General features: G+C 31.4%; 5 protein-coding genes across 8 annotated transcripts; 3 read left to right on the top strand and 2 right to left on the bottom strand.

The window, feature by feature from the left end:
- Positions 1 to 248: 248 nt before the first annotated feature.
- On the bottom strand, positions 249 to 3,892 carry LOC114182346 (oxidoreductase). Of its 2 annotated transcripts, none has more exons than XM_028069207.2 (8): positions 3,609 to 3,892; positions 3,340 to 3,475; positions 3,183 to 3,243; positions 2,295 to 2,333; positions 1,344 to 1,456; positions 924 to 1,155; positions 768 to 814; positions 249 to 680 (listed from the first exon to the last, which is right to left on the bottom strand). In XM_028069207.2, exons 2-8 carry the CDS (start codon positions 3,448 to 3,450, stop codon positions 498 to 500), a joined length of 786 nt encoding a protein of 261 aa, XP_027925008.1. In that variant the 5' UTR covers positions 3,451 to 3,475; positions 3,609 to 3,892; the 3' UTR covers positions 249 to 497. The 2 variants fall into 2 exon arrangements, with proteins under 2 accessions (XP_027925008.1, XP_027925009.1); XM_028069208.2 differs by having other exon boundaries at positions 3,562 to 3,717.
- A 125-nt stretch (positions 3,893 to 4,017) lies between these two features.
- LOC114182347 (Class I peptide chain release factor) lies at positions 4,018 to 9,384 on the top strand. 2 transcript variants are annotated; one of them, XR_014994627.1, is made up of 7 exons: positions 4,018 to 4,490; positions 4,576 to 4,651; positions 5,604 to 5,734; positions 5,875 to 5,965; positions 6,303 to 6,384; positions 8,394 to 8,446; positions 8,827 to 9,384. XR_014994627.1 is itself a non-coding variant. In XM_028069209.2 (7 exons), the coding sequence occupies exons 1-6, from the start codon at positions 4,110 to 4,112 to the stop codon at positions 8,412 to 8,414; spliced, it is 762 nt and encodes a 253-aa protein (XP_027925010.1). In that variant the 5' UTR covers positions 4,019 to 4,109; the 3' UTR covers positions 8,415 to 8,446; positions 8,827 to 9,384. The 2 variants fall into 2 exon arrangements, 1 of the variants encoding a protein (XP_027925010.1); XM_028069209.2 differs by having other exon boundaries at positions 4,019 to 4,490; positions 5,875 to 5,945.
- Positions 9,385 to 13,294: 3,910 nt separating this feature from the next.
- Positions 13,295 to 15,303, top strand: LOC114181254 (ENTH/ANTH/VHS superfamily protein). The gene has a single exon (XM_028067660.2). The coding sequence runs from the start codon at positions 13,556 to 13,558 to the stop codon at positions 14,837 to 14,839; it is 1,284 nt and encodes a 427-aa protein (XP_027923461.1). The 5' UTR covers positions 13,295 to 13,555; the 3' UTR covers positions 14,840 to 15,303.
- A 3,085-nt stretch (positions 15,304 to 18,388) lies between these two features.
- Positions 18,389 to 24,426, bottom strand: LOC114180291 (uncharacterized). Of its 2 annotated transcripts, XM_028066582.2 has the most exons (2): positions 24,286 to 24,426; positions 18,389 to 20,658 (listed from the first exon to the last, which is right to left on the bottom strand). In XM_028066582.2, exons 1-2 carry the CDS (start codon positions 24,312 to 24,314, stop codon positions 18,894 to 18,896), a joined length of 1,794 nt encoding a protein of 597 aa, XP_027922383.1. In that variant the 5' UTR covers positions 24,315 to 24,426; the 3' UTR covers positions 18,389 to 18,893. The 2 variants fall into 2 exon arrangements, with proteins under 2 accessions (XP_027922383.1, XP_085528934.1); XM_085672808.1 differs by lacking the exon at positions 24,286 to 24,426 and having other exon boundaries at positions 18,389 to 20,941.
- On the top strand, positions 24,228 to 25,014 carry LOC114180292 (kunitz-type trypsin inhibitor-like 2 protein). Its single transcript, XM_028066583.2, has one exon. The coding sequence runs from the start codon at positions 24,263 to 24,265 to the stop codon at positions 24,905 to 24,907; it is 645 nt and encodes a 214-aa protein (XP_027922384.2). The 5' UTR covers positions 24,228 to 24,262; the 3' UTR covers positions 24,908 to 25,014.
- Positions 25,015 to 26,275: the final 1,261 nt, after the last annotated feature.

The raw sequence follows: 26,275 nt of genomic DNA, 5'->3' as shown, positions 1-26,275 counted from the left end.
AACTTGGTTTAGTGCAGAAAAAAGTCGTCAAAACACCATTTAATGCAATTTAAGATAAATTTTCGTATACATGATTTCTGTTAAGGATTTTTTTTTCCAAATTAAGCAACTTCTAGCTTAATGGTTTTTCAATTATTATGGTTAGTTTTGTAGTGTGGTCAAGGTTTTTATCACTTTTTCTATAAATTATCCCAAAAGGTCATAAATTAAGTGATTATTCTGTTTAAAATATGTTAAACCAATGAAAAGACAAATAAAGTGGTCTTTCACAAATATTTTAACTAAGCATTCGTTACAAATATTATCTTGTTCCATCTACATTCATTAGATATCTAAGCATGACAAGAAGATTGTTAATAAGATCCAAGGAGAAAACAAAACTGAAGAAATGTATAGGCCGAACGAATTTGAATTCTCTACTGAATGTTTTTGTATTATCCCTTTACCGATCCCAATTGATCTTTAAATGGGATGGGGATAAAATGAAATATACAAATTCAAAACCTAAACAAATTTTTGTGAACTTTGGGAACCAATCGACAGGTCAATGAAACTCTGTTGGATGTTCTTGATATATTCTTATACTCTTCCTTTCCTGTTGTATCCAATGCTGCATCCTCTAAGTTAAAGAAGTCTCCCTCTGATTCCTTGTGTTTCAAAGCTTGAGTTTCATTCACAGCCTAAAAAGGACAGATTTTGAAGCATGAGAAACACAGATTCAATGAATTACTTTGGACAAAAACAACCGCAGTAATCTGTACTCTTACCCCATTGTAGCAGTGTAGTGTGCAATCTTTTATACCGTGTAAGTAATCTGTGATCACACACAAAAATGTGACTAAATTTTAGCAAGAACAAAAGGTGTTAAGGTTCCTCAATTTGTTGCTAATGTAGCATTACACAAGAGTTTACTATAGCAGTACCTGAGTATGCTTTGTCCTTGAATATCAATAAACTGCGAGGCATCAATAAAACAGAGAAAGGGTGGTGTTCATCAAGCCACTTATCTTTTCCAATCTCAAAATCAGAATCTTTGTCAACATCATCCTGGGAATCTTGTTTGAATCTTGCATGGGGAGTGAAGTTCATGACAACAGGAGATTCAAGTGATAGAATGGCTACTACTGGAAAATAGGCAGGTCCATCTTGATGTGGCTTTATAGAATAAAAGAATTCATTAGGAAATAGTAAAATACACACAAATGCATTATAGAACTCACTTGTGTTTCAAAACATATAAAAATTTCAAAACAAAAAACACAAAAATCAATGATGAGATATTACATAGTCCAAAAGGAAGAACAGATAAATGGCCACAAGCAGGGTTGAGGTTCAGGACAAACCATTATGCCTTGATTAGGCTGGTATTCATTGATAAGAACATGGTTCATTGGTGATGGGAACAGCCCAGATTCATCACATATTTTTTGTGTGAGATTTGTTAACCATGGAGGCACTGTATGAGAGAGAGACTATTGATAAGTTAGCAGCATATTGAAAAACAAAACAAACAAAAGTTCCTTGCAGAAGACCAACCTTGTTTCATTAACACAATATTATCATGTATTATCATCTTTGAAAGTTGGTCAAATTAAAAACTAATCAAGTGGGAAATGAAGATCAATGATATCAATGTTTTAATCATCTTCAATTCATATTCAAAAGTCAAAGCATTTTGCCCACAAAGGAGTGAAGTTCCAGAAACAGCCCCAAAAGTATACACAAAGGCAACAACAAACTAACAATGATGAACAAAGATGATGATAGAATCATTTAATAACTTTGAGTCTGAACAACAGAGAGTGAATCAACAAAATATACCCTTCTGTTTCTGGTGTACAAATTCTTTTCATCTTGCAGCAGGTACATAAAAAGGTAAAGAAAAAGTAACTAAAAGCAGTAGTAGACCTATGTGTACACCAGGTAGGGTGTGCAGGTGCACTTCTGGTTTTGTTAAAATTATTACTAAGTATTTGAAGAAAAATTATTTTGTCTCTCCTAATCTTATATATTTGAACCCGCTGGATGATGCTCTATGATAAACCTGTGTGTAGGTGACAGTGTACAAATACACCACTTGATTTGCTCTCATTGACTTAGGGTCTTAAATCCGCCATTGACTAAAAGACTGGCATAACAGAATAGCTCAGTCATAACTGTTAGAAACTACCAAAATGCAGGTTTCTCACATCTACAAATAGAGGTTTCTAACACCCAACAGAAAAATATCTATTTGTGCAGATAGCAGCATATCTAGTCTAGATTATAAAAGAATTGCTGATTTCCTCACTTACAAACTTGAGGTAGAAGGCCCTTCTCGTGGACAACACCACCTGCAATCAACAATTACCAGACAAGTGATAAGGAAAATTTCACTTCAAATTTGCTAAATCTTTATGATTCAATTCATAGTATGAGGGTGGAAAAGATAAATATTTTTGACAAGTGCGTGCTCAAATTATTCAGAGTGTGTTTGGTATGTGGTGACCTCTTTCCAAGGCATGTTCAACACTGACACGACTCTTTCTGGTCATTGATATACAACATGTCTTAGTTTATATTCAAAGTTTGACAATAACTATTTAAAACCCTGATTCAACCACAACCTTAAAAATTGCCTTGAATGAATACAGGGACTAGTTCTAGTATAGGTACCAATATGAATACCCGTACAACAAAATTTCTAAAACTTGGTACAGAGGATATATCATATAGAAATATAAAAACATAAACATCAAAGTATTAAAATAAAAAAAGTAAATACCATTTTCATAATATTCTAAGTCAGGTGAGCAAAAACATTTAAGAACTTGGCGTTATCTGCTATGCATTATCAGATACATAACCATGTATGCAAACCTAATGAATACCGGTACCAAGTACATGTAGCTGGTATAGGTACCACAATGATTCATAATACATGACAATAACTGAGAGATAAGAAAAATAGCATAATCATAAATCATATCATCAACTCCCCCAAAACAGTAAAAAGGAATCTGCTGGGTATTGTAATACTTATAAGGCAAGTTCAGTTCCCCAATTCACTTTTTTCTCCATGATTCATTCTTTCTCAACTCCAACCTTCCAAAAGTTTGCCAAAGAACCATTTACCTCTATATCTGTTTATTCTACAAAAAAAAAAGCACAAAAAAAGGAAATTAAAAAGTGATGAATCATACCCCAATTCTGTAGCCTTCTATTCTTTAACATCTTCCACTTTGATGCAGGGGCTTCATAAATCTAACAACAGGCACAAACCCCATCATTAAAAAAAAAAAAGAATATTTAAGGAACATTAAATAGAACAATGAGAAGCAGAATGAGAGTGAGTACTACGTTGTTTAGAAGAAGGCTTTGGTCACTGTCTGTGATGAAGTCAGGAACGTAAAACAGAGTTGGCAAAGACCCAACTTTGTAATGACCCAAATTCTCTTTTTCCTCCACCATTCTGGGAAATCAAGGTTTTCGATATCTTCAAAAAAAGAAATAAAAGGAGAAACTTTATCACAACAGTGTGTTGGCAATAAGCATGCTAAATATTTAATCACTTATACACACATCAAGGGATAATGGGTTTCATAATCTGAGAGAGAAAAAGAGAGAACCAGTTGGGGCTGCCGGAGATGTGGTGCAGCGGCGGCGAGGAGATAGTCTTTCGAGTTTGGACGGTGGGGTGAATTGAAGAATTTCAGCTTTACACAAATGCAATAAATAAATAAAGATGATAAATTATTCTCCAAAACTCAATTATAATTAATATAAGTGAAGAAAAGATAAACTTAAATATAATTTTTTTAATTATTTTTATACTGTTTTAACACTGCCGTTTTAAATATTTAATTAAATGATTTTTTATTATTCATCTTAATGAAAAGTATTTTAGGAATAATTTTTTTAAACATAATTAATAGAGTTAAACCTTATTTAGTTAATTTCATCCCTCTTATGTATGATTTGCTTTAATAAAAAATGATTTGCTTTAATAAAAAACTATCAAAATCTAAAAAATCCATTTTTCAATTACAACATTCCTCCGACCAAACCGTTGTTAAAGTTCCAAGAACAGAGCATGATTTAGCTTTCGGAGCCATGCTAAGGTTCTAACAATGGCGCACAAAACCCTCTTCAGACCAACTTTAATTCTCACTCTCACACTCCACAAAGCCCCCATTTCAGTTTCATACCGTCCATTTCGCCCCTCTCAACAACAACCCTTTTCCTTCCTCAACACTCACCGAATCCCACTTCCTGCAACAGCAAGAACAACCAGCAAAACTCACATCCACACCCACTTATGGTGCTCTAATTTCAGCACCAACACGACAATTGAGGGTTCAGAAAAATGTTACCTTTACCTCACGGACGAGGATTTGTTGCGGCAGTGCGAGATGGATACCTTCAAGGCCTCAGGACCAGGTGGTCAACACCGTAACAAGCGTGAGTCCGCAGTGCGCCTCAAACACCTCCCCACAGGAATCATTGCTCAGGTTTCGCCCCTTTCCACTCTCAAAATCTCTTCTTGCTTCATTTCTCGTCATGGGGTTGTTGTTGATTCATATGTTTCTGGTTTAGGCTTCAGAAGACCGCTCCCAGCACAAGAACCGCGCTTCTGCGCTGAATCGCCTTCGCTCTCTTATTGCACTCAAAGGTATCTCTTTCACTGTTTGTGTTGAGGATGTGAAGGATATATAGATCATAGGAATTAGCTAAATAAAGAGTATGCGCAGAAGGTAACATGTTGAATTGATAAAAGATTCAAAAAATGTTCATGGTGCTCTTATACATGTTATATTGTACTGGGCACTAAACAGTAACTAATCCCAACAAATTCACTATAAGTAACTTACTCTAATAGAATTTTATAGTTCTACTAGTTTGTTTGCATGTTGTTCCTAATTTGATTGTTTGATTCATTCATTGTTTCTTGGGTCACATTGCAATTTGCACGTAATGAATCAGCTGGTTGACAACAATTTTTCGTAAGACTGCTGTGCTCAAGTTGAGTGCACTAGTTAAGTGTGAGTAAACCCTCTCTCTGGTTTGTTTGTTGAAGTTTGACCAAAGGACAAGCTTTTGGCGTTGTTCTTATTATGTGAGTCACAAGGTGAACTTTCAATTTTAATGGAAAAATGGAGAAATGTTTGTAATACGCTCTTTCTTTTTGGCTAAAATTGATTGGAATCCATATGATTTTGTAGGTCTCCCTTCTTATTTATTAAGATTCACTTTTGATTTTACAGTTTTTAATAATTTTAACCAATAATAAAGGGTTAGAAAGATCGTATTAGACGTTGTATTGATAGTATTCCTATTGGATAATAGCATAAAAAACATGTAACTTATTTAAGTAAAATCAGACTGAATATATACTGGTTCACAGTATGACTGATTGAACTGACCACTTTGGTCTGTGGTTCCAAACATTGACTTTCAAGTGTTATGGGGAGAGTTTTTATTTCTCCCCCTTTTCATATTCAGGATATATTTTGTAATGAGATAAGCAATCTTTTTGTTTATAGTAAGCAATTAGCAATCTTTTTGTTTATAGTAAGCAATTAGCAATCGTTTCTGACAGATAGCATGTTATTTTCTTGATTTAGTCAGGAAAACAGTGGATCTTGATCCTTATTCACCGCCTCGAGAACTTCTTCAAATACTTCCTCCCAAATCATCCATTAGAGGGTCAGATTGTGGTCCACAAATTGGACCTAATAACCCAAAATTTGCATTGGTATGTTGTTCGAGGCATTTGGCTCTTTGCCCCTTACTTTTTATTTATTTCTTCTTTATTTACTTATATAATCGTTCTGCTAGTTAAAATTTAAAATTTACTTGCAGCTGAACTATGTCTGCTTATGGTCCTTCTAACAGGGAATGCAAGCTCTTTTGGATCTCATTTTTGCAGTTGAGGGGTCTGTCTCGGAAGCTGCAAAGTATCTTGGGTATTTGATATTTGCATTAAGTATGAGTTTTTCTTGGGGTGTTTTCAAGCACATGGACCTCATTGGTTACTGATCATGACATTAAAGATTTATAATTTTTTTATTTAGAGGGTTACTTTTGGGGTGAACAAATGCCTTTGACGTGCACCTATGTGAATAATTGTTATTACTTTCTAATGAATGTATGCTCAAGTTGACAAAGAAAATACCACAGTAGTTTCACTATTTTCGTTTAACTGAAATATTTGCCCTTTTATTCTAGGCTAACGTGAGATGTTTATATTAATTACTGGCCTACCTATTAATTTGTTAAAAACTTTTCTTTAATTGTTTTGGTGTTTATTAATTCTATTGCAGGTTATCCACTGGGGCACTGTCTCGGTTAATCCTATCTGATGATTCACTTAGAAAGGAAGTAAATGATCTGAGGGCATCAAAGGTATACTTGTGGGAGATTCTCTTGAATGATAGCAGTATTTTATCTAATCACGTAACACTTTATTTAATAAGTGGTTACATAAAATGAAATGCATTTCAGATGGGATTGTTAGCACCCGATTCCCGATTAGGAAAAATAAGGAGGGGGCCCAAGGAATCAAGTGGGCAAGCCCCTGTTAGCTACAAATTAGGCCTTTATACTTGATAGTAGACCATGTTAGTAAAAGAGTAAAAGTGTAAAACAGCTAAAATCAGTTTATCAGTTAGATTGTGAATGATATGAATAGAGGCCAGGGCATGTAAAGTGAGTTAGTTAATCAGTGAGTTTTTTGGGTGGGAGAGACAAGATCCTTGAACACACGGAGGCTTTTGCAACACATTCTTGCTCATCTTCACTTTCGGTTCCACTGATTTAGTAGGAGAAAAATATTCAATTAATCTCTACGTTTTGAAACAGTGTCTATCAAGGACCTGTTTTTATGATATGTTCAGACTAAAATATTCACAATAAACCGTTTTTCTAATAACAAAATATATAAATATCATATGTTGTAATTTTCTTTCTATTTATTAAGAAATGAGAGAGTTAGAGGGATATGATTGACATGGGTAGTTACAGTCTGGACAGAAATTCTGTTATAAATGATACATTGTATTTTAATTGGTTATCTTAAAATTTGAATTTTGGCTTATTAACTGTCTAAAACCAGCTTGTAAGAGGGGAATTTTTCATTACATTTATATTTCATCTCACTAGTCGGTATGAGAACTCTTATACGACAACTAACCAAAGACTAAAACATTTATGGATGATTTGATGATCCGATAGCAAGCAACTTGATAGGTCCAACAATAATCACTAAGATAGATTTTGATATCATTTTACGATTAAGTTAAGTCTGACTCAATCGTATAAAACTCACTTAAAAAATGAAGTTTGTCCTCTTCGTTTATGTATACTGCTTTTGTCTTCGTTGATCTTGGGATCTTCAGCAGGTTATGTAAGGTTGTCTTCAGACAATCTGTTTAAGGTTTTTGAAGCTTTTGACAGAAACTAGGTGTCTGATTTTTTCTGTGAGAAGCTGATACAGTTATGTGCTGTAATATGTGTTCATTTTTTTTCTGTACAAAATTTTGTATTGGATTCATCAATAAATAGTTTGCTTTGAAGTATATTATTGGGTGATTGATTGATTTTTACACCCGGAGAAATTAGTTTTTAGCTTGATCTAGCTGCAATCCTAAGTTTTAAACTCCTTGAAAATCTTGTAACTAATTGCATAAAATTAAGGTAGGTAGGAACTGTTTGAAGATGAGTATCTTTCACACTTCAAGTTCAAGCATCAAATATGGGTGGATGTGTAATAAGTAGTAACTGGTAGCCACCAATAATGAAGTTTTTGTTTTTGTCTTTTTCTAAACTTTATTTGTTTGTGCCAAATGCTGAATATTCTTATTCTTGGAAAGACAAATATTCTTACATCGGCTTGGGGGCAAAGATCGTTTCAGGAAATTGAACATCACAGCATTGTTGTAGTTGTGTGCTCCTGCAAGAAACCTCAGTCCAAATATGATTTAAATATAAAAAACCTTGTGATGTGTTTCTCTTCCATTCATTGGCTCAAAAGGGATACCTTTCTGAATTATTATTGCTATCGGTTAATCTTTCTTTTTGCTATTGTGAAGGCTCAATTTTCAATGGAGATATTTTAGTTATTTCATTGCTTTGTACCCTGTTGAATGCTGGGAAATGTTTTGAAAATGCAAGGCATAATCTTTGGATGGGTATCCAACAGTGACATGCTTTCTTATTGGCTATTCTATAATGTTAGTCACTAAATTACATTCATATCAGATAATAGTTCTTCTGTTATGGAAAAAAAAAGATATGACTCCATCTTTTTCTTTTCGAATAGTATTGCTATATTTTGTTCTTAGCTTCATAAGAAAGTTCTATATTCATTTCATTTTATCTAACTACCGGGAATCTACTTTTTTGAACGTGAACAGGGTATGAAGCCTCTCAAGTAGAAGAAGCTCTCAAGTTTTCATTCCTTATGAAGGTACAATTTATTCCATTTCCTGCTAACCACACACCAACAAATTTGAGTCACCATTTTGAGTATAGTTATAGAATAAAGAGTGAAAGAGAAAAACTTCATTATCCTTATAAACTGGTCAGATAATGGAAATTATGTTTCTACTAATTGTTCTTTTGAATGATACCGCCTAAACTTCTGTTAGGTTAGTAGTGTTTTTCCCTTAGTTAAATCATATAAACTTGAATCCAGTTGCAGACTTTAGCTCTTACACTATTTTGCGTTGGATTTGAACTAAGAGGAAAAGAAAGGATAGATTTTAGTCCAATATTTAACAAATTCATTGTGAAGAACATGTAATTTCCTATTTTTACTGGAGTTATTCATGACATTAGTTTGTGCAGTGTTTTTTTCTGTTCAGATTTCTCAGATTGAGATGAAGGGTTCTTTTATTCGGAGAAGACAAATCTTTGAACCTGTACAAGATATTTTTCCATCAAAAAGCTGAGGTTGACAATGAAAAATGCTGAAGCTGGTGAGAAGAAAGGTGTCAGGTGGTTGAATTTTTAGCTTGTAGAAAACTCATTCTCTAAAACTCAATGAGCATGTTGAAAAAGCTGGTGCTTTAAGGTGTACTGAGTGAACATTGAGATGACAACCTCATAGAAGATGCATTTCTCTGAAGATCAGAACTTCTGAAACAATATAAATTTCTTGATTTGCTCACACTGTATAGGAGTTTTTGTTTCAGTTTAATTACTAATATTCTTTCGGTGGAAATGTGAAAGCACTTTTAGACTCTCAATTAGCAGAAAAATTATCATTTTTATGATTTCATAGATAATCATTGGACCCTTTGAAACAACATGGTCATTGGAGATAATCCATGATGATTTGTGATTAAATACAATGTGAAACTGTTTTAAATTGTCCTTATATAATTTATTTTCTCTTTTATTTTATATATTATTGAATTTTTCGACTGGATAAGTCTTTTATTCTTTATTTGTTTCTACAGAAACCAGTATCAAATTGTTCCTGTAAGTCATGATTCTAACAATATTTCTTCGAACACTCAATGGCATCCACTAACAAAATGAATATATAACATTTTATTGGATAAGAAACGTACATGTAATCATATTCTTTTGGATTTATCTCTTCCAATTTTACTATAGTGTTGCTTTTCAAAGGAAGACTTATGGACCCCACCTAGGTTTATTTTCGACACACTTTTTCAGTAAGATCAAATAAAATGAATTCAGAAGACAAAACTCTTTTTTTTTTTCTCAGAAGATATAATTAATTTGTGCATCTTAACTTTTTAAAAAGTTATTTGATATCTTTTTCACGAGTTGAAGTGTGTAAACAGTAATTTGAATTGATGTAAGGAAATTTGATCTATTTTATATATATATATATATATATATATATATATATATTGCATTACTTTTTATCATAGATCATTGAGTGTTTTTATTGATTCTCTATATTTTATAAATTACATTTGGTTAAAAATACTTTGAAACCTTTTTTCTTTGGATAAGATTAAGAAATGTTCTTAAGAATTACTTAATAAGGAATTAAAAAAGTTGAGTAAATTTCTTTAAAAAAAATTAAGTTTGTTTTAAGTCTCTAATATTTGTGTTTGTATTTGTTTCTAATTTTGAAACACATGACTTTTTGTTTTAGTTTTAAAATAGTTCAAATAATACTTTACAAGCATTATTAGATATTGATTTTAGACTAAAGTTATATGATTAAAAACATACAATATATTTTGTGAGACAAAAAAAGTATAGTTAACAAAAAAATAAAAATCGTCACTAGTATGTTCTTAACATAATTTCTTCTTATTATATAATCTTTAACCAGGTCCAACTGTTTGAGAAATACTCATATGAGAGTGAGAAAGATTTGATATTTCTACTAGGAAGCTAAAATCTGGTTCCACAAACCATGGTTTTTGATGCAGATATGCATCTCATGCAAAGCATAATTCTTTTTGCATGTTTTTTTTGGCTTATGCTGAAGTGAAGCATAGATTTATGATCACATTCAAGTTAAAATTATTTTCAGAAGGAAGACCTGAATTCAAAACTCCAAACCAGAAACCAAACATATATGCTTTCACTGTTTTTACTTTTTACCTTTCTCAGAGTCAAATTCCCATCATGCTGTTAACAAAGTCCACAAGCAGTGGCTGATAACTGACCACTTGTTTTTAGATCAACACCAAATAATAACAAGTTCTAATTGGTTGAAATTCTCTTTTCTCCATTTTTCTAGTGTACTCTGTATATCGGACAAGTTTCTAATAAATCAATATGCAAAGTTTTCTTCTCATACTTTCAATGAAGTATTTCTGTTCTAACTTTTTCTCACTTGTGTTTTATCGAACACCAACCATATATTGCGTAGATTCTGGCTTATCTTGCTGTTTCTTGACTTTGCTTTGTCAATGAGAATATATCAGTGAATGAACAGTTTCTCATTCTCGTACTAGTCACACTGAACAGGGTGAGGGTCTGAGTCACTGTGAAGGATAACATTTGTTTAATTATAATGCATAGTTTATGTGCACTATTGGCTTAGTCCATTAGAAATTTGGCAGCCCTGAAATTGATGCCACACAACACAATAATCTTAATGCTGTTTTTACACCATCAAGTTGGAAATTGAGGAATCCTCCATAACATGGATATTCCTAGCCGCCAACAGCATATACATTGTAGCTGATTGGACGATTTCTTGCTGCATAACCAGAAAAGGAGGGTCACTGAATAAAATACAAGTGTGTGTGAACATTAGTAGTTTATTTAAGATTCAACACATTTATTCAATAGATTTATAACAGACTATTATAAAAATTACTTTAATAACAAGTTGGTTTAAATGAAATGGAATTCTATTTTTCAGGTAAGGTTTTGTATTTCAGTTGAAAAACTTTATTAAGATGGATTATAACAAAATTGAATTCACGGCTTCATTGAAAACATATTTTGATCACATTCAGATAAATGGTTCAGAAAAAAATGATATCTGTACCTGATTTTTCACATATTTTACATACCCTTCATTTTTTCTCTGCTTTCTCTCTGATATTTTGTTTGTGTGAAAATAAAAATCTATATTCAATGAATGAACAAAACAAGTTACTTTAAATTTGATTGAAACAGTATAATATAGTTGGTTCTTGCACTGTTCTTTTTCTTAATGACTTTTTTCTGTCAAGTCATCAGTTCAACACGATGGAAGCAGTGAAATAGAGAACTGAACTGACCAATGAATCTCACCAAGGTCAGTTTTACAACCCTGGTTCGGTTCATGTAATTTGACTTTATGTTATCTTTTATGTGTACTGTAAAAAAAACTATTATACCACCTTTTGTTTGGCACTATTCTGTTTGCAAATAGCATTCTCAAGGTGCTGTGTGTGACCATGAGTCTATTTTGTTTCTGTGATGAATCATGAATTTATCCCTTTTGACTTGTATGCGTTGTGTTTGATTTTAGTTGTAGCTGAAATTGTGATCTGACCAAGCTACAGTACCTTGAGGCACAAACATATAGGATTATTATTGGTAGAATAGAATATTGCAACAACACTTTTCTCCTTTGGATCTGTATGCCAGTGGGTGGGGCTTCAACTTCCCTACCAAAAGCAAAATGAAAAGTTGCATGATTGTATGGAGAACCTGTGGATGAGAAGAAAGATTTCTCAAAGTCAAAATTATTTTGTATGTTGCGAATGGCAAGAGAGTTAGATGCTGGCAGAATCATATTCTCAAAAGAATAAGGTTCTTTTTCACCTTCCACCATCTTCCACTTTTTCCCTCGTTGACTCTTTCTTCTAAAATGACATTAAAGTCTTATATGCACTCCAAAACTTCAAACCCTTCTTCTAAGCCAAACTTTATTATTCCATTTTCGTTATTATTATCATACTCATGGCACCATCTTTAACAAATGAAAAGCCTTGATCACAATTAACTCTCATCTAAGCTTTTTCCTGTGGCTAATTATTTGCTTCGTGCTTATCTATAAATAATTGCTGCCAGCTTTTAAGGAAAAAGAATTTTGGGTAGAGAGAACAAAAGGCTATAGCTAAGGGAAGATAAATGTCTTTTAAAAGGTTAAAAACTAGGAATAAGGGCAAAGCTAACCCAAGAATGCAGTATGTGTCATGACTTTTGCATGTATGACATAGCATAGCATAGCATCTCCTATAAAGCAATCATGTGCATAACATCAAAGATAAATAATCAGAAAAGGGTAACAAATGTAACAATCTCAAGGGTAGATTTTAGTAGCTTTATTCCTACAATCTAAGACCTCCTATATAGGTCACAAAGATGCAATCCATTGTATCATGTTTGAACATTAAGTGTGTGTTTGGTTTCACATATAGAAGTATTTCTTCTAAGTCAAATAAAGAACTCTTTCATGTAATTTTTACATTTTCATTTTATTTAACATGAAAAATTGAGAATAAGTAGGCCTATTTGACTGGCAGGTTCATATCATACACAAATTACTATTATGAGCATACATTCCTCTAAAGAAACTGTATCAGATGAATGCTGCATAATTTTAACCAAGCTACCATTTTACATCAATCTCTTCAATTCACACCAATTTATGATATGATCATGGTTAAAGAAAAAGGAAGAATTAGGGAGCTAAATTTGGCATTATCAATAATCTTGCTTGCATTTCTGTCACTTCAAGGGAACCAAAGAAAGGAAGCTCTTCCTTTTTGGTTATACTCGTTGACTTTGCACGTGGATTATTGCCCTTCTAATATATACGATATTGCTGTGTTGTTGCCTTGTTGGGTTTGTAGACTTCTAACCTATCACACACAACAATCTAAAAAGTAAAAACTATTTTATATGATGAATGTTCTTGTCCATATTACAATTCTGTGTTTAAAATATGAAAGATTTGATTCTGCAATTTGTACTGCTTCCAATTTTTTAAGGCCAAACTTTTTCTCACTCTTCTCCCCACCCACCTTTATATGCCTCTATTCCTGCAACTGCTTCCCTCTACACATCAAATTGTGCCATTAATCTCATATCAACATTGCAGAACTTCTTCTCCTTTTTCCTAAAAAGAAGAAGAATAATAATGGGTGTGGACATACAAGGTAAGCTTCGTTTAGCTCTTGGCTCAGTGAAAGATCATGCCTCTATTGGCAAGGCCATGATGTATCATTACCAACATGATGGCTTTTCCAACATAGAGATTGCAGTGCTGCGTGCCACTGGCCATGATAATGGCACCATTGGTGACAGATACATGCATGAAATCCTCTTTCTTGTGTCAAACTCTCCAGGGTCCATTCCTTTTCTGGCTGAAAGGATTTCACGTCGCTTAGGAAAAACTAAGGATCATGTTGTGGCCCTCAAGACCCTTGTCTTGATTCATCGCCTTCTTAGAGGGGGAAACAGGTCCTTTGAACAAGAGTTATGCAAAGCACATGTCTCAGGTCATTTACAGATTAATACAAGGTGTTTCACAAAGAGTTCTGATCACCCTTCAGCTGGTTTTCTTCACAAATATGCAGCTTATCTTGAAGAGAGGATGAGTTGGCTCATCAACCAAGCAGGGAAACTTGAACCAGTCATGTCCAAAGGGTTAGAGTTTAGGCGCTATGATGAGAAATCCTTTGATATGGCATTCAGAACATTGCCTAAATGCCAAGTGCTTCTTGATAAGGTGTTGGAGTGTTCACCACATGATATTTTGTGCTCAGATCATGGCTTGGCTCAAGCTGCTATGAGCAACACTTTGAGAGAAAGTTTCCAAGTTTACATGACATTTTCTGAAGGCATTGCAGCTCTTGTGAACATGTTCTTTGATCTAACAGCATCAGCCAGAGTCCTAGCCTGTGAAATACTCAAGACAGCTTCTCTCCAGACCCAGAAGCTTCATGATCTGTATGAAAGTTGCAAATTTGTGGTTGAAAACAAGAATTTGGATTACCCTTCTGTTCAAATAATCAGTATGAGTCATGTAGTGGCACTGGAACAACTTGGTACTCAACAAAATGAACTTGCAACTTCACATGTCTCTCTTTCTAGCATCTCAAGGCCTCCTCCAAAATCAAAAGAGATGGTAGAGTTGGAAGTGGCAGCAGAAGAAAACAGAAGGAGTGAAGAGAAAATTGATGTAAACCTGTCACCAACACCAACACCAACTCTTTTTTCATGGACACTAGAGACTAAAATAAGCATGGTGTGGGTGGTGTTTGAAGATGAAGTTCCCAATGAATCACAGGTTCTTCCAGCACAGCAAAAGCTTGGAACTGTTGATGCTGTTACTGATATGAAAAGTGAATATGGTAGGCCTAGTGTGTTCCTGAATTCATTCTCATCTACTTTTCAAACAAGCATGTCTTCAAAGGTATGAGCTTTGCCGAATCAACAAGGTTGAATGAGTACTTCAATGGTTTTGGTAAACTGAATAATACTACTGTCCAATCATTTTCCCTGTTTTACACCATGTTGTGAAGGAAAAGTACATGGTGCTATAGCTTCTGCATACTGCATAAAGAACTGTAATATGTGAGTAAACGTTACTGTGAGAAACATGGGGCAAAAGAGTTCGAAGAGTACTGAAATAGAATAGATTATTTTCAGACATGTATAATATTGTTTTCATATTTTGATTGTTTCGTGTAGGTACAAATGTTTTAGGTGATTCAACATAAAGAGAGGGAGGAAATTATTAGTGTCATCTTTTGTGGGTCATGTTTTAGTTTGGTGTTATTTTTTGTTTGTTCAGTTACTTTCTCTGTATAATAGATGTATAATTTTGTATTTGATTATTCTTGTGCAAACAATAAACATTAGGTAAAATCTATAGTCCTCTAATGTAGAAGACAATCATTAAAGTTGATATAATTTAATCCTCTAATTAAGAAAAATTACTCAAAATTTGTCTGTGATTCTTTTTGGAATATTGATGATAGCAACTTTGCTTGAGGAACTAAATGTTGATATTTTCATTATTAAGGAACTAACTATTGTTATTTTCTTAATGAACACCTTAATTATTATTTATTAGAGGTCTCTTTTATTTTTTATTATTAAGAATAATGTTAATTTTTGTTTATAAATTTTTAGGCCTAAGGTAAAAACTTCAATGGATCTTTATAGTTACTATGTGTACTTACATAGATACATGTTAAACAGTACTAAGAGATTTAATAAGCATGTCTACAATTATCAACTAATATTTGCTAAAATGTATCAAAAGTTTTTACTAAAATTTTAAAAAACTTTATAGCAAAATATCATAAACATAGCAAAATCACCTCTATTAGAGAAATGTACATATATATTAGTAGCCAAAAGTTCGAGGACATCTCAATTTGCACCAAATGGCCAGAGACACATAGGCTACTACTGTGGTATGAATCCACATAAACAAAATGACAAATCACAAGAATTAAGGATAAATAAATATAATAGGGAGTTCTAAAACAAGGTAATAAATTTGGAAGCCAGATCTAACAGGCAGTGTCCATCCAGGTATATAAATAGTCATTATTCATGGATATATATCAATCATAAATAATTAACTTAAGTATTTGAGTATCTTTGTAGGTTTCCCAGCGATGTCGCATCACATTCATATAAAAAGAACTTGTGACGAAAAAGATTAATTAAATGAAGAGTAGATATTAAAACTACATTATACATACTTGAATACATCTCGACTCGGCACGAACAAGAAATAAATGCATCCATTCTTCTTTTAGTAAAAGATATTATATTTTATCATTTAAGAATAACTCATAAATAAATTTTATGAAGAGAAAACTATAAACGATATTATTTGAGTTAAAGATACTCATTCTCTCTCTCTCTCTTTTTTTTTTTTATTTGTATGACATCTCAAACATAAAAATTGAAAGATCAAATAGATTACAATAATATTACTAAAAAACACTAAGTCTTTTGAATTGTATTCTGTGCCATAATATTCAAACTTTAAAAATCAATTCAAAGAATAATTATGTTAATATAAAAAATAATTTGTTTGAGGAGTTAAAAAACATAAATAAAATGTTTAATGTGGAATAAATCACCTAAATTAATAAAAATGATAATGGTTCTTAAAAATATTTTCATTCACAAATGAGTCCTCAGATCATCTTCTATATACTATAAATTAGAATATTTAACATAGAAAATGAAGTTCTCAACTTCTCAATTTGAGATTCTTGCTCTCTTTTCTCGCTTTTGGGAGGTAGATTTTACATACTATAACTAGAAAATTTCTCTCATTCATATCAAATTGCTATCATTTTATCTTTACTTTTATGATTTTTTTTTCTTTTCTTCATTTCTTATCCATTTCAATTTAAAAATAAATTTATATCCCGATTTAAATAATTTTCTTATGAATTTTAAATATATATATATATATATATATATATATTTATAATAACTTATCATTTTAGAAAAATAAATATTTATACTGTATAGTTTACAGGCTAAAATATAAGTTCTATTCACTACTTAGAATAATATATAATGAAATTCAAGTTGAGTCTTAAAATAAAATATATATCAGAAGAGGTTAAGCCTATTTAGCATAACTTGATGGGCTTAAGGGTGTGTTTTTTTCTTCGTTTCTCCAAACCCATTTTCATTCTGAATTGAATGATTGGAAAGTGATGTCAAACATTTGACATTTTTTGTACGTTTCATCTGATCCAAAATGTTGGTTAATTTCAAAATAATTTTAAGATATTTTTCGTTTAATAAGATTTTTCATTTTAAGAAATTCACTTTTTTCATAACTCCAATAGAAAAAACTACTAATGTTTTGGTTGAACCAAATAATGTGGACCAAAAAAATTGAACCTTTTTGATCCAACTTGATTAACTATTTTAGTTTTATTTTCCTTAAGTTATTTTTAATGGAATTTTGTATAGTAAATAAGCTAAATTTTGTTTTATATTATTTTTAATCAGCGTCATCTAGCTCGATTTCGCATTTTTTTTATAGTAAATAAATTGATGAAGATAATTTTATTTAAAAATTACCCATAAAATTAGACATTAAATTATAAATAAGTTAAAATTTTAAAAAATAATTTTTGACAAATTTGATTTTATCAAAAAAACCTTATTTTCAAGAAAAATTTTAAGCTAAAAGAATAAAAATTTGGAATATAATTTTTATTTATATTTTTTTAAGTTCTGATTTTGATCTTGAATTTTAAAGTAACTTGAAAAAAAAAAACTGAACCAAACATATTGTCCCATCAAAATGCATAACCCTCTTAGAACTTACATTATTTTAAACAAGTTAGAATAAGTTGCAGTACATTTTCTTGAACAAATTACCTCAATTTAGACTTCATTCAATAAATTCTAATATTTTTTTTCTTTTTAAAAATTTAATTTTACTTTTTTATTTTTTTAGTTACTTTAAATTTAAAATATCTCTTTTGCTCTTAAAAAGTGGTTTAGATTAGCACTTTAGACATGCTTAAAGAATAAAAACGACGTATTTGAAAATGGATAAAAATATATTAAGGATTAACATTTTAGACGGAATAAATATGTCTTTTACCCATAACTTTTTACTATTACATACAGAAAATCGAGTTTTATGTTTCAGTAAATAATCACAAGTACGCTCAAAATAGATTTCTAAGAAAACAAAATCTGGTTTATAAATTAGATTATATAATTTGAAATTAATTTCATTGTCACCCAATTTTTATCATGGATTATAGGGATATATATTATAACATATTTTCTTTTTAAGTTGTGTATAAGATATGAATGACAAATTCTTAATGTAGTTTTTATGAATAAAAAGATGAATGATGCTAACATTATATTAACATTGAAGTCTGTTGTTTACAGTCATTAAGTCTACAATTTCACAAATAAGCACAACTGGTCTGCTTCAAGCAACAGCCACAGAGCTTACTGGTTTATCAACAACACAGAGCTTACTTTTTATATAAGAAATAAATAAATTTATGCCTTCAAAATAGAAGACATGCTGAACATTTTATACGCAATGAGGAAACATATTTTACCCAAACTTCTGAACACAATCTTTTGGACAAATGAGAACTTAAACTGCTTTGAAGTATACCTTCCAGTATCTGAATCTCTCTATGGACACCAAACAAACATAACAGTTATGTCCACCTGAATCTTGCAACATCATGTTGCCATCGAATTGAGTTAATAATGTCTTGGCAAAAACATGTGTGCTTATCAGAATTGTCATAATCCAGGTTTGAATTTCCTAGAAGAAATTCTTTACATTCTATCATCTGTTCATGATCAACTTGAACCCACCATGCTGAAAAGGTTGAATCCCATCATTAAGAGGCCTGGTTGATGATCTAACATTATGACCAGATTGGTCACAATACTTGATACAAACCCAGCTCTGATAATCAACAGACACTAAATTCCCACAAAGTTCAGGTCAGCAACATCTCTTGAAATGCATTATCTCCTTTATTAGCAGATAAGTAACGTACAATAAATTCAGTTGTGCCAGCATCTACTCTAAATCCTTTGTCTTTCATTATTTGAAGATATTTTCTAGACCTAGAAATATCATATTTTCGCAACAGTCCCTGCATAAAGACATTATAAGAGTTTTTATTAGGCTGGTACCCATTCTCTTCCATTTTATTAAGCATCTCTTCAGCATCATCCAGCAGTCCTTCTTTACACAGACCTTTAATCATTATGTTATAAGTATATGTATCAATTTTCAACCCTTTATCTACCACACCAGAAAGAAGCTTCCTTGCATCATCCAGTTTTCCTGCTTTGCACATTCCATCAAGCATGATATTGTAAATAACAATATCAAGATCCAAACCACTCTTCTCCATTGCTGTGAACAACGACACCGCCTCACAATCAAGCCAGCATTTGAACAAACCATCCAACACAACAGCACAGGTGTGGAGACTGGGAACCTGGCCATGCTTTTTCATATTGAAAAACAACTCCTTTGCAGCCAAAGGCTTTCTCACTTCACAGAACCCACCTATAAGAATGGTCCAAGTCACCACATCAGGATCCAACCCTATTCCAACCATTTCACCCATCAGAGACATAGCCTTATCAACCTCCTTAACCCTACACCACCCATGAATCAACAAATTATACGTAACAACACTCGGCAAACACCTCTCCCCCTCACTAAACATCAATCTAAACACCCTCATCGCCTCCTCCATCCAATTCCTCAAACAATGCCCTCCAATCAACGAGTTATAGGTAACAACATTTGGCTCCACACCAGTCCTAATCATATAACCCATCACATTCTCTGCCCATGAAACCAACCCCTCTTTGCAAAATCCATCCACCAAAATCGAAAACGTTTGCACATCCGGTGCAATCCCCTTCTCCACCACCATCTCATTGAACAAAACCACCCCCTCCCTCCACCCTTCAAACCCACCACACAAACCCTGAATCAAGCAATTGTAACTCACAACATTAGGCTCAACAGTAACACCCATCTCACGGAACAACGCAAAAGCCTCATTCACCAAACCTTTCTTACAAAGCCCATCCAAAATCGCATTATAAACCACAACATTCGGCTCCAAATTTCTCTCAACCATCTTTCTCAAACACTCCATAGCACCAGAAGTATCCCCAATTTTACACAAACCATTAACCAACTCCCCATAAGTTCGAGCATTGCACTGATACCCTAAAGTTTCCATTTTTTCCACCAACCATAGGGCACGATCCATATCCCCTTCGATACAAAGACCGTTGACGATGGTGTTAAAAGTCACCAGCGTGGGTTCCACGCCGGTTTTGGTCATGAGGCCCAAAACGGCGAACCCCGACGTCGTTTGGTGCAGGTGGCAGAGGCAATTGATGAAAATGTTGAGTGTGCACACGTCAGCACTTTCGCTTAGCGAGTGGAGGGTTTTGATGAGGGAAATGGCGGTGGCGTGGTGGTGCGATTTCGCGACGAGGCCGAAGAAGAGGTTGAAGTCTTGAATGCAGGGAAAAGGGACTAGGGTTAGCATTCTGTGGAAGAAGTCAACTGCAGCGGCGGCGGTGGCGGTGGTTTCGACGGCGCGGATGGAGTTCAAGAGGCGGGTGCGGTCGGCGGCGTCAGGAGCGGGTGGTGGAGAGGTGGAGAAGGGGTGCGAATAGTAAAGTGATGTGACGGAGGTGTGTAAAAGAGAGGTGGCGGAGGGTGTTCTGTTGAACCGAAGTAACATTGTGTTATGGTACTGTGTATTGAATTTGGGGGAAGTTTAGGTTTTTAAATTTTTACACTGCTATTTTTAGTTCATTTCATACTACTTTACTTTTTGTTCTGTCTTCGATTTAAAAAAATAAAATAAAGGAATTGTGTCACTGTTTATTCAAAATTTGAAACAATTATTCATTGTGATTTTTAATTGTAATATATTGTATTTATTTTAAACAAGTACTCGAAAAACAAGTTTTTTCTTATTTGATAAAGAAAATTGGGGAAGGCGATGTCCTAAATTAAGATGTCTTTAAAAAAAGAAACAAGTCGTAGAAAAGAAAAGGAAGGTTAGAATGCCAATAAACAAATATCTAAAGTCTATATTTTGATAACTTAATAAATAGTTACCACTGTAAAATAAAAAGAAAACTATATACATTTTTTTATTTAATTAATAATTAAATAAAAATATAATTATGTTAATTACTTTAATCTATATAATAGTTATATATTTTTATGTTTGCTTAATGAATTTTATATTATCACGTGGCATAGGACCCTTAATAAAACTTTCAAATAGGATTAGATTCAATTTGAAATTTGAATTAAAGTCACAAGATATGACAAGGAAATAGAAGGAATATCGATTTTATAAAACAAGGAAAACATAATACATTGCCCATAAAACAAAAGGGCAAAACACAATACACATGATCAATTGTTTTTAATGGATTTGTAAATATTTTTTTAAGGAAATCTAGTGTTTTTTAAGGTTAACAAAATTATTTGACTCAATGAAAAAATATTAATTATATAATTATTTAGAAGTTTGTTATTTTTAAGAAATAAAAATGCTTAAGAGTAGCTTGAATTTTAATTTGTATATAATTAAAATGCACTAGGATTTGATTTATGTATCTTTTGTGTTCTGATATGAAGGGGGAATGAAGGTAGACGTAAGAATCTTGTTTGACTTATTAAAAGTTAATATGTTACAATATCTTACAACATATAGACACACCTATATAAAGATGACATATTATATATATATATATATATATATATATATATATATATATATATATATATTTATTGCTACACGTTCGCCATGAATAATGTGGAAAGATGATGCTACGTGAACCATTTATGATAAATTAACAAAAAATTATCAGTGCTTACTAGACATAAGAATTTTTACGGTGAAATTAACACAATTATATTTTGAAAGTGTTGGGTTTTATATAAATATTTGAGGGACCAAATATATATATTTAATATTTTTTAAAAAAATTATTGTATTTATACATTAATTTTGGTTTTATATATAAAAAAATCATAAAAAAGCTCGTCCCTGTTCATGAAGTTGATTATCATATCAAACTTAGATGCTAGCTACAAGGGGCCATGAGGATGATACATTTTTTAAGATCTCAACCGTTTGAATTCAACCAAAATATGCATTCATCACACACAAAAACGCGAATAAATAAGAATAGAGGTGATAATGTCATAAAAACATGAATGAGTATATATGCAATTCCCAGAAACACATGAACACAAACACCAACACAATGAAATCTAAACTATCCCTCACTCTTTCCTCCTTGTCTTCTCTACCAACTTTCTTCCATTATCCTTCTCTAAGATTCCTGAAGAAGTCCTTGACTCAAATGGAGTACCCATTTTTTATGCTAAATACTACATTTCACAACTTAATCATCATGGCCTAGGTGGTGGATTAGAACTAGACACAGATGGGATTCAGGTGCCGTATTCACAAACACAGCATTGGAGATTACATTTGACTATCATCCTTATTGTGCTTCATATAGTTTCATATTATTAGCAAATAATTGTTTACAAAAATTTGAAAAAATAAGTTACTGGTAAATTCTAATATACATTCAATGGGAAAGAAAATTTGAATAATAATATTTTAATGTACTATTAATAATCATAAAAATACATGTATTTGATTTTTAATCGGTTAGACAACAATCATAATTGTTATTTATTTAATACTTAATTAACATTAATAGTGTTATTGATGAGTTTTCCAAAAATAAATAATTTTAATTAAATCTCATACACATGATAACTTAATATATATATATATATATATATATATATATATATATATATATATATATATAACTGTTAAGTGATTGTTATGAATCAATTTTTTTATATTTTTGTTCTATAGTTTTTTATAAATTTTTACTTTACAACTAGATTTCTCAAATATAACGTTAATAGGGTAATTATTTTTTTTAGAGAATTTAAAATGTTTTATGAGAAAATATGTTATTTGAATAATAAATTTCGAAAGAAATTAAACTTTTATAATTTTATTAAAATAATTAGATTATTAAAATTAGAGAATTTCAAATCCAACCTAAAAGGATTTAAAATTTTCGTATTTTCCAATTCACGTCTGCTGCTATCTATATTTGTCCGTAACTCAATTTTACTTGATTAAGATCAAAACACTGTTAGAATGACAATTCCATGAATTTGGATGTTTTTATTTATTTATTTATTGTTATCAATAGGAGTTATTTTATTATTTAAGTTGTTAGAATATGTTTTTAAACCACTGTTATTTTTTATTCAAAATTAATTAGAGCTTTCTCGTTATTAAAATTTATTAAACAATATTACAAATATAATTAATTTGTGTCATTTATGACAATGTTAATAACAATATAAGGATATATTTTAGGATACACATATTTCTATCATGAAATTAAGAATATAAATATAAAAGATATTCTATTTTTAATATCATATTTCATATTCATATTTTTCCTTTAATTATATCTTACAATAAAAGAAATCTATACGCCTTAATAGTGTCTACCATATTACAAATCATTTATAACCAAACACTACTTTTTTGTTTTCATTTAACTATCATTATTAATATTCCTTTTAAAACCCAGAAATATAAACTGTCTCATTGCCACTAGTTCAAATAATAATAATAATAAATAAAAAAAACTTGCATATTACATAACTAAATGCATACCTATATTACAAAAGTAAACACACATAGTCACTAGCAAAGATACAATTACTTTTTAAAATTTAAACCATATCTCTATATTCTAAAATAATCACCACCAACAACTTTTTTCAATAATTTTACACACACACACATACATACATACATATATATATATATATATATACATATATATATATATATATATATATATATATATATATATATATATATATATAAATTTAAAACTATATTATTTTAACATAATAAAAGTTTGAATATCTATCTGAATCTCATTTAAATAAGCTGAGATATGTTGCCCATACTGAGTGATGGATTCCTCCAGACACGTTTTTTTCAATAATTTATTCATTTTAAAAACACATTTATATCAACTTAAACTCAAAACGAAAAACATTTTTAATTTCAATAAATACATTTATTGGTGCATTGATAGTGAAAACAAAACATAAGAAACAAGACGAAAGCTTTGACCAATAGAATGAAACAAAACACTAACTTACTACACATGCAAGCTTAAGAAAAACCTCTATATATACCAAACAAGAGTGAAGCAACAAAAACACACAGACATAAACACAAACATGAAGTGTGCAGTATCACTAACCTTCCATTTGTTTCTGTTTGCCTTGGCATCAGGGTTCACGGATCCTCCTGTGCCGATCATTGACTCCAAAGGTGTTGCCCTTTCTGCCACCGAAGAATACTACGTGACGCAGCTCAACGGTGGTCCAACAGCCGGTGGATTACAAGCGGGTGTAGAACGCGACGTGAAATGCCCGTTGATTGTTCTGCAGAATTATAATCCGGCATTTCCAGGGGAGAAAGTGAAGATCACTATGCGAGGATCAAATTCGAAAAGGATCATGACGGAGACACCATTAGATATTGAATTTGTGAAAAAACCTGCGTGCGCTTCATCGTCGAAGTGGGTGGTTGTTAATGAAAAGACGTACCCTGGAGAATGGTTGGGTATTGGTGGTGCCGCAGATCTTGGAGCGGGTAAGAAGATCGTGGAGGGAGTGTTTAAGATTGAGAAATACTTGTTTCTTGAGGGTTACAAGTTCGTGTTCTGTCCCAAGGGCTCCACCAGATGCTTCGACTTTGCGCGACGTGAAGAGAAAAACGGAAAGCGTTTGATCTTGGTGAATATAACTACTACTCCTTTAATCTTTGAGGCGGAGTTTGTTAAAGCTGTTAAGCCAAACTCATCAGGTGTTTTGTTCTAGGATATGTAAAATGAGGGTTGAGTGGTGTATGATGGCATTAGAACACACGATGTGGGAGTTGCTTAAACCAGTTTTTTGTTTTATTAATAACACGAGTGGGTATTGGCTAAAAAAAATGTTCATTTCAATAGTTTTTCTTGTTATTTTTTTTTTCTTAAGAACTGATATTTATAATAATGTTTTTGTTAATGATTTTATAACTTTCGTTGATTTTCTGTATGTTTTCTAACAATAAATATTAAAAGTTAATGTGATCATTTTTCTTTCCCATTTTCGAATGAGTTTTATATCTAGCTAATGTTTATCTTAATTATATTTAGTTTTATTCTAATAATTAATATATATATATATATATATATATATATATATATATATATATATATATATAATGTTAACAATTTATCATTTTTTATTTAAAATTAGAGATGTTTTTCGGATTAGATCGGATAACTCAATTCAATGTAATGTATATTAAAATATGTTATGTTTTATTTATAATGGAGTTAAATCAACCCAAAATAAACTATCACACTCTTCGTTAGGTGTCACCACGAGAGTACGAGAAACTTGAGTTCTAATATGAAATGTATTTTGATTCTTTTATTAATTGTGTTATACTTTTCTTTATATTAAATGAGTTTTGATAATGTGACAGTTCATTTGAAGAAGTATTGAATCAACGTTTGATCGAAATAGTTTATTTTTGTTAGTAAATATTGAAAATTATAACCTTAAAAAAATAGTTTTACATTATCTTGATTCAATTGACTTGCCTAATCTTACTCATCTAAAAGTAAGTTGAATTTGAATGAATTTAACATAAAAAGAGTACAAAAAAATCCTACAAAACTCAGTATCTTTTTAGGATTTGATTATAATTTATTTGTCTTTTTATCAGCACTATTATAATTTATAGTGTCGTTTTAAACAACAAGACATGTTATAAGAGGAAATGAAAAAAAAAAATCAATGACAACATTATAAAATTGGGACATTTAAGAGGACATAGTATTTGATCTTTTATAGAAAAAAAAAGAGTTGTTGTATGCTTGTTTTAAGGGTTGTTTTTTATAGGCATTTGTGTACATTGTTTTAAGAGTTTCTTTATTTGTTTGCTATTTTTTTTTATATTCAGATTATTTTACAACTTTATCCTACAATTTTAAAAATTTCTAATTTAGTTTCACTTTTTTTAAAAGTAAACTAATATATTTATTAATTAATGAACGATGACGATTGACATTAGGGTGATCATGGATTGAATTTGTAATGATCCAATTCACATCCATTTTGGATCCAACTAATTGGATTAGATTTTCGATTCAAATCCATTTTTTTAAAAAAAGTAGATTGAATTTTTTTAAAATC

Source organism: Vigna unguiculata, chromosome 4 (genome assembly GCF_037176805.1).
Source record: "Vigna unguiculata cultivar grain cowpea cultivar isolate G323 ecotype 2 chromosome 4, ASM3717680v1, whole genome shotgun sequence".
Taxonomy (NCBI): domain Eukaryota; kingdom Viridiplantae; phylum Streptophyta; class Magnoliopsida; order Fabales; family Fabaceae; genus Vigna; species Vigna unguiculata.
The sequence above is the reverse complement of the archived record's forward strand: the minus strand, read 5'-3'. Positions and strand labels throughout refer to the sequence as shown.

Excerpts from the sequence above, each read along its gene's own strand:
- LOC114180291 (XM_028066582.2), bottom strand. The coding sequence starts at position 24,314 with ATGCCAAGGCAAACAGAAACAAATGGAAG. Across the intron at positions 20,659-24,285 it reads CAAACAGAAACAAATGGAAG|AACACCCTCCGCCACCTCTC; the intron begins GTTAGTGATACT and ends TCGGTTCAACAG.
- LOC114181254 (XM_028067660.2), top strand. The coding sequence starts at position 13,556 with ATGGGTGTGGACATACAAGGTAAGCTTCGTTTAGCTCTTGGCTCAGTG.
- LOC114180292 (XM_028066583.2), top strand. The coding sequence starts at position 24,263 with ATGAAGTGTGCAGTATCACTAACCTTCCATTTGTTTCTGTTTGCCTTG.
- LOC114182347 (XM_028069209.2), top strand. The coding sequence starts at position 4,110 with ATGGCGCACAAAACCCTCTTCAGACCAACTTTAATTCTCACTCTCACA. Across the intron at positions 4,491-4,575 it reads CCACAGGAATCATTGCTCAG|GCTTCAGAAGACCGCTCCCA; the intron begins GTTTCGCCCCTT and ends TTTCTGGTTTAG. Across the intron at positions 6,385-8,393 it reads ATGATCTGAGGGCATCAAAG|GGTATGAAGCCTCTCAAGTA; the intron begins GTATACTTGTGG and ends GAACGTGAACAG.
- LOC114182346 (XM_028069207.2), bottom strand. The coding sequence starts at position 3,450 with ATGGTGGAGGAAAAAGAGAATTTGGGTCATTACAAAGTTGGGTCTTTG. Across the intron at positions 2,334-3,182 it reads TAGAAGGCTACAGAATTGGG|GTGGTGTTGTCCACGAGAAG; the intron begins GTATGATTCATC and ends TGTTGATTGCAG. Across the intron at positions 1,156-1,343 it reads AGCCTAATCAAGGCATAATG|CCACATCAAGATGGACCTGC; the intron begins GTTTGTCCTGAA and ends TATTCTATAAAG.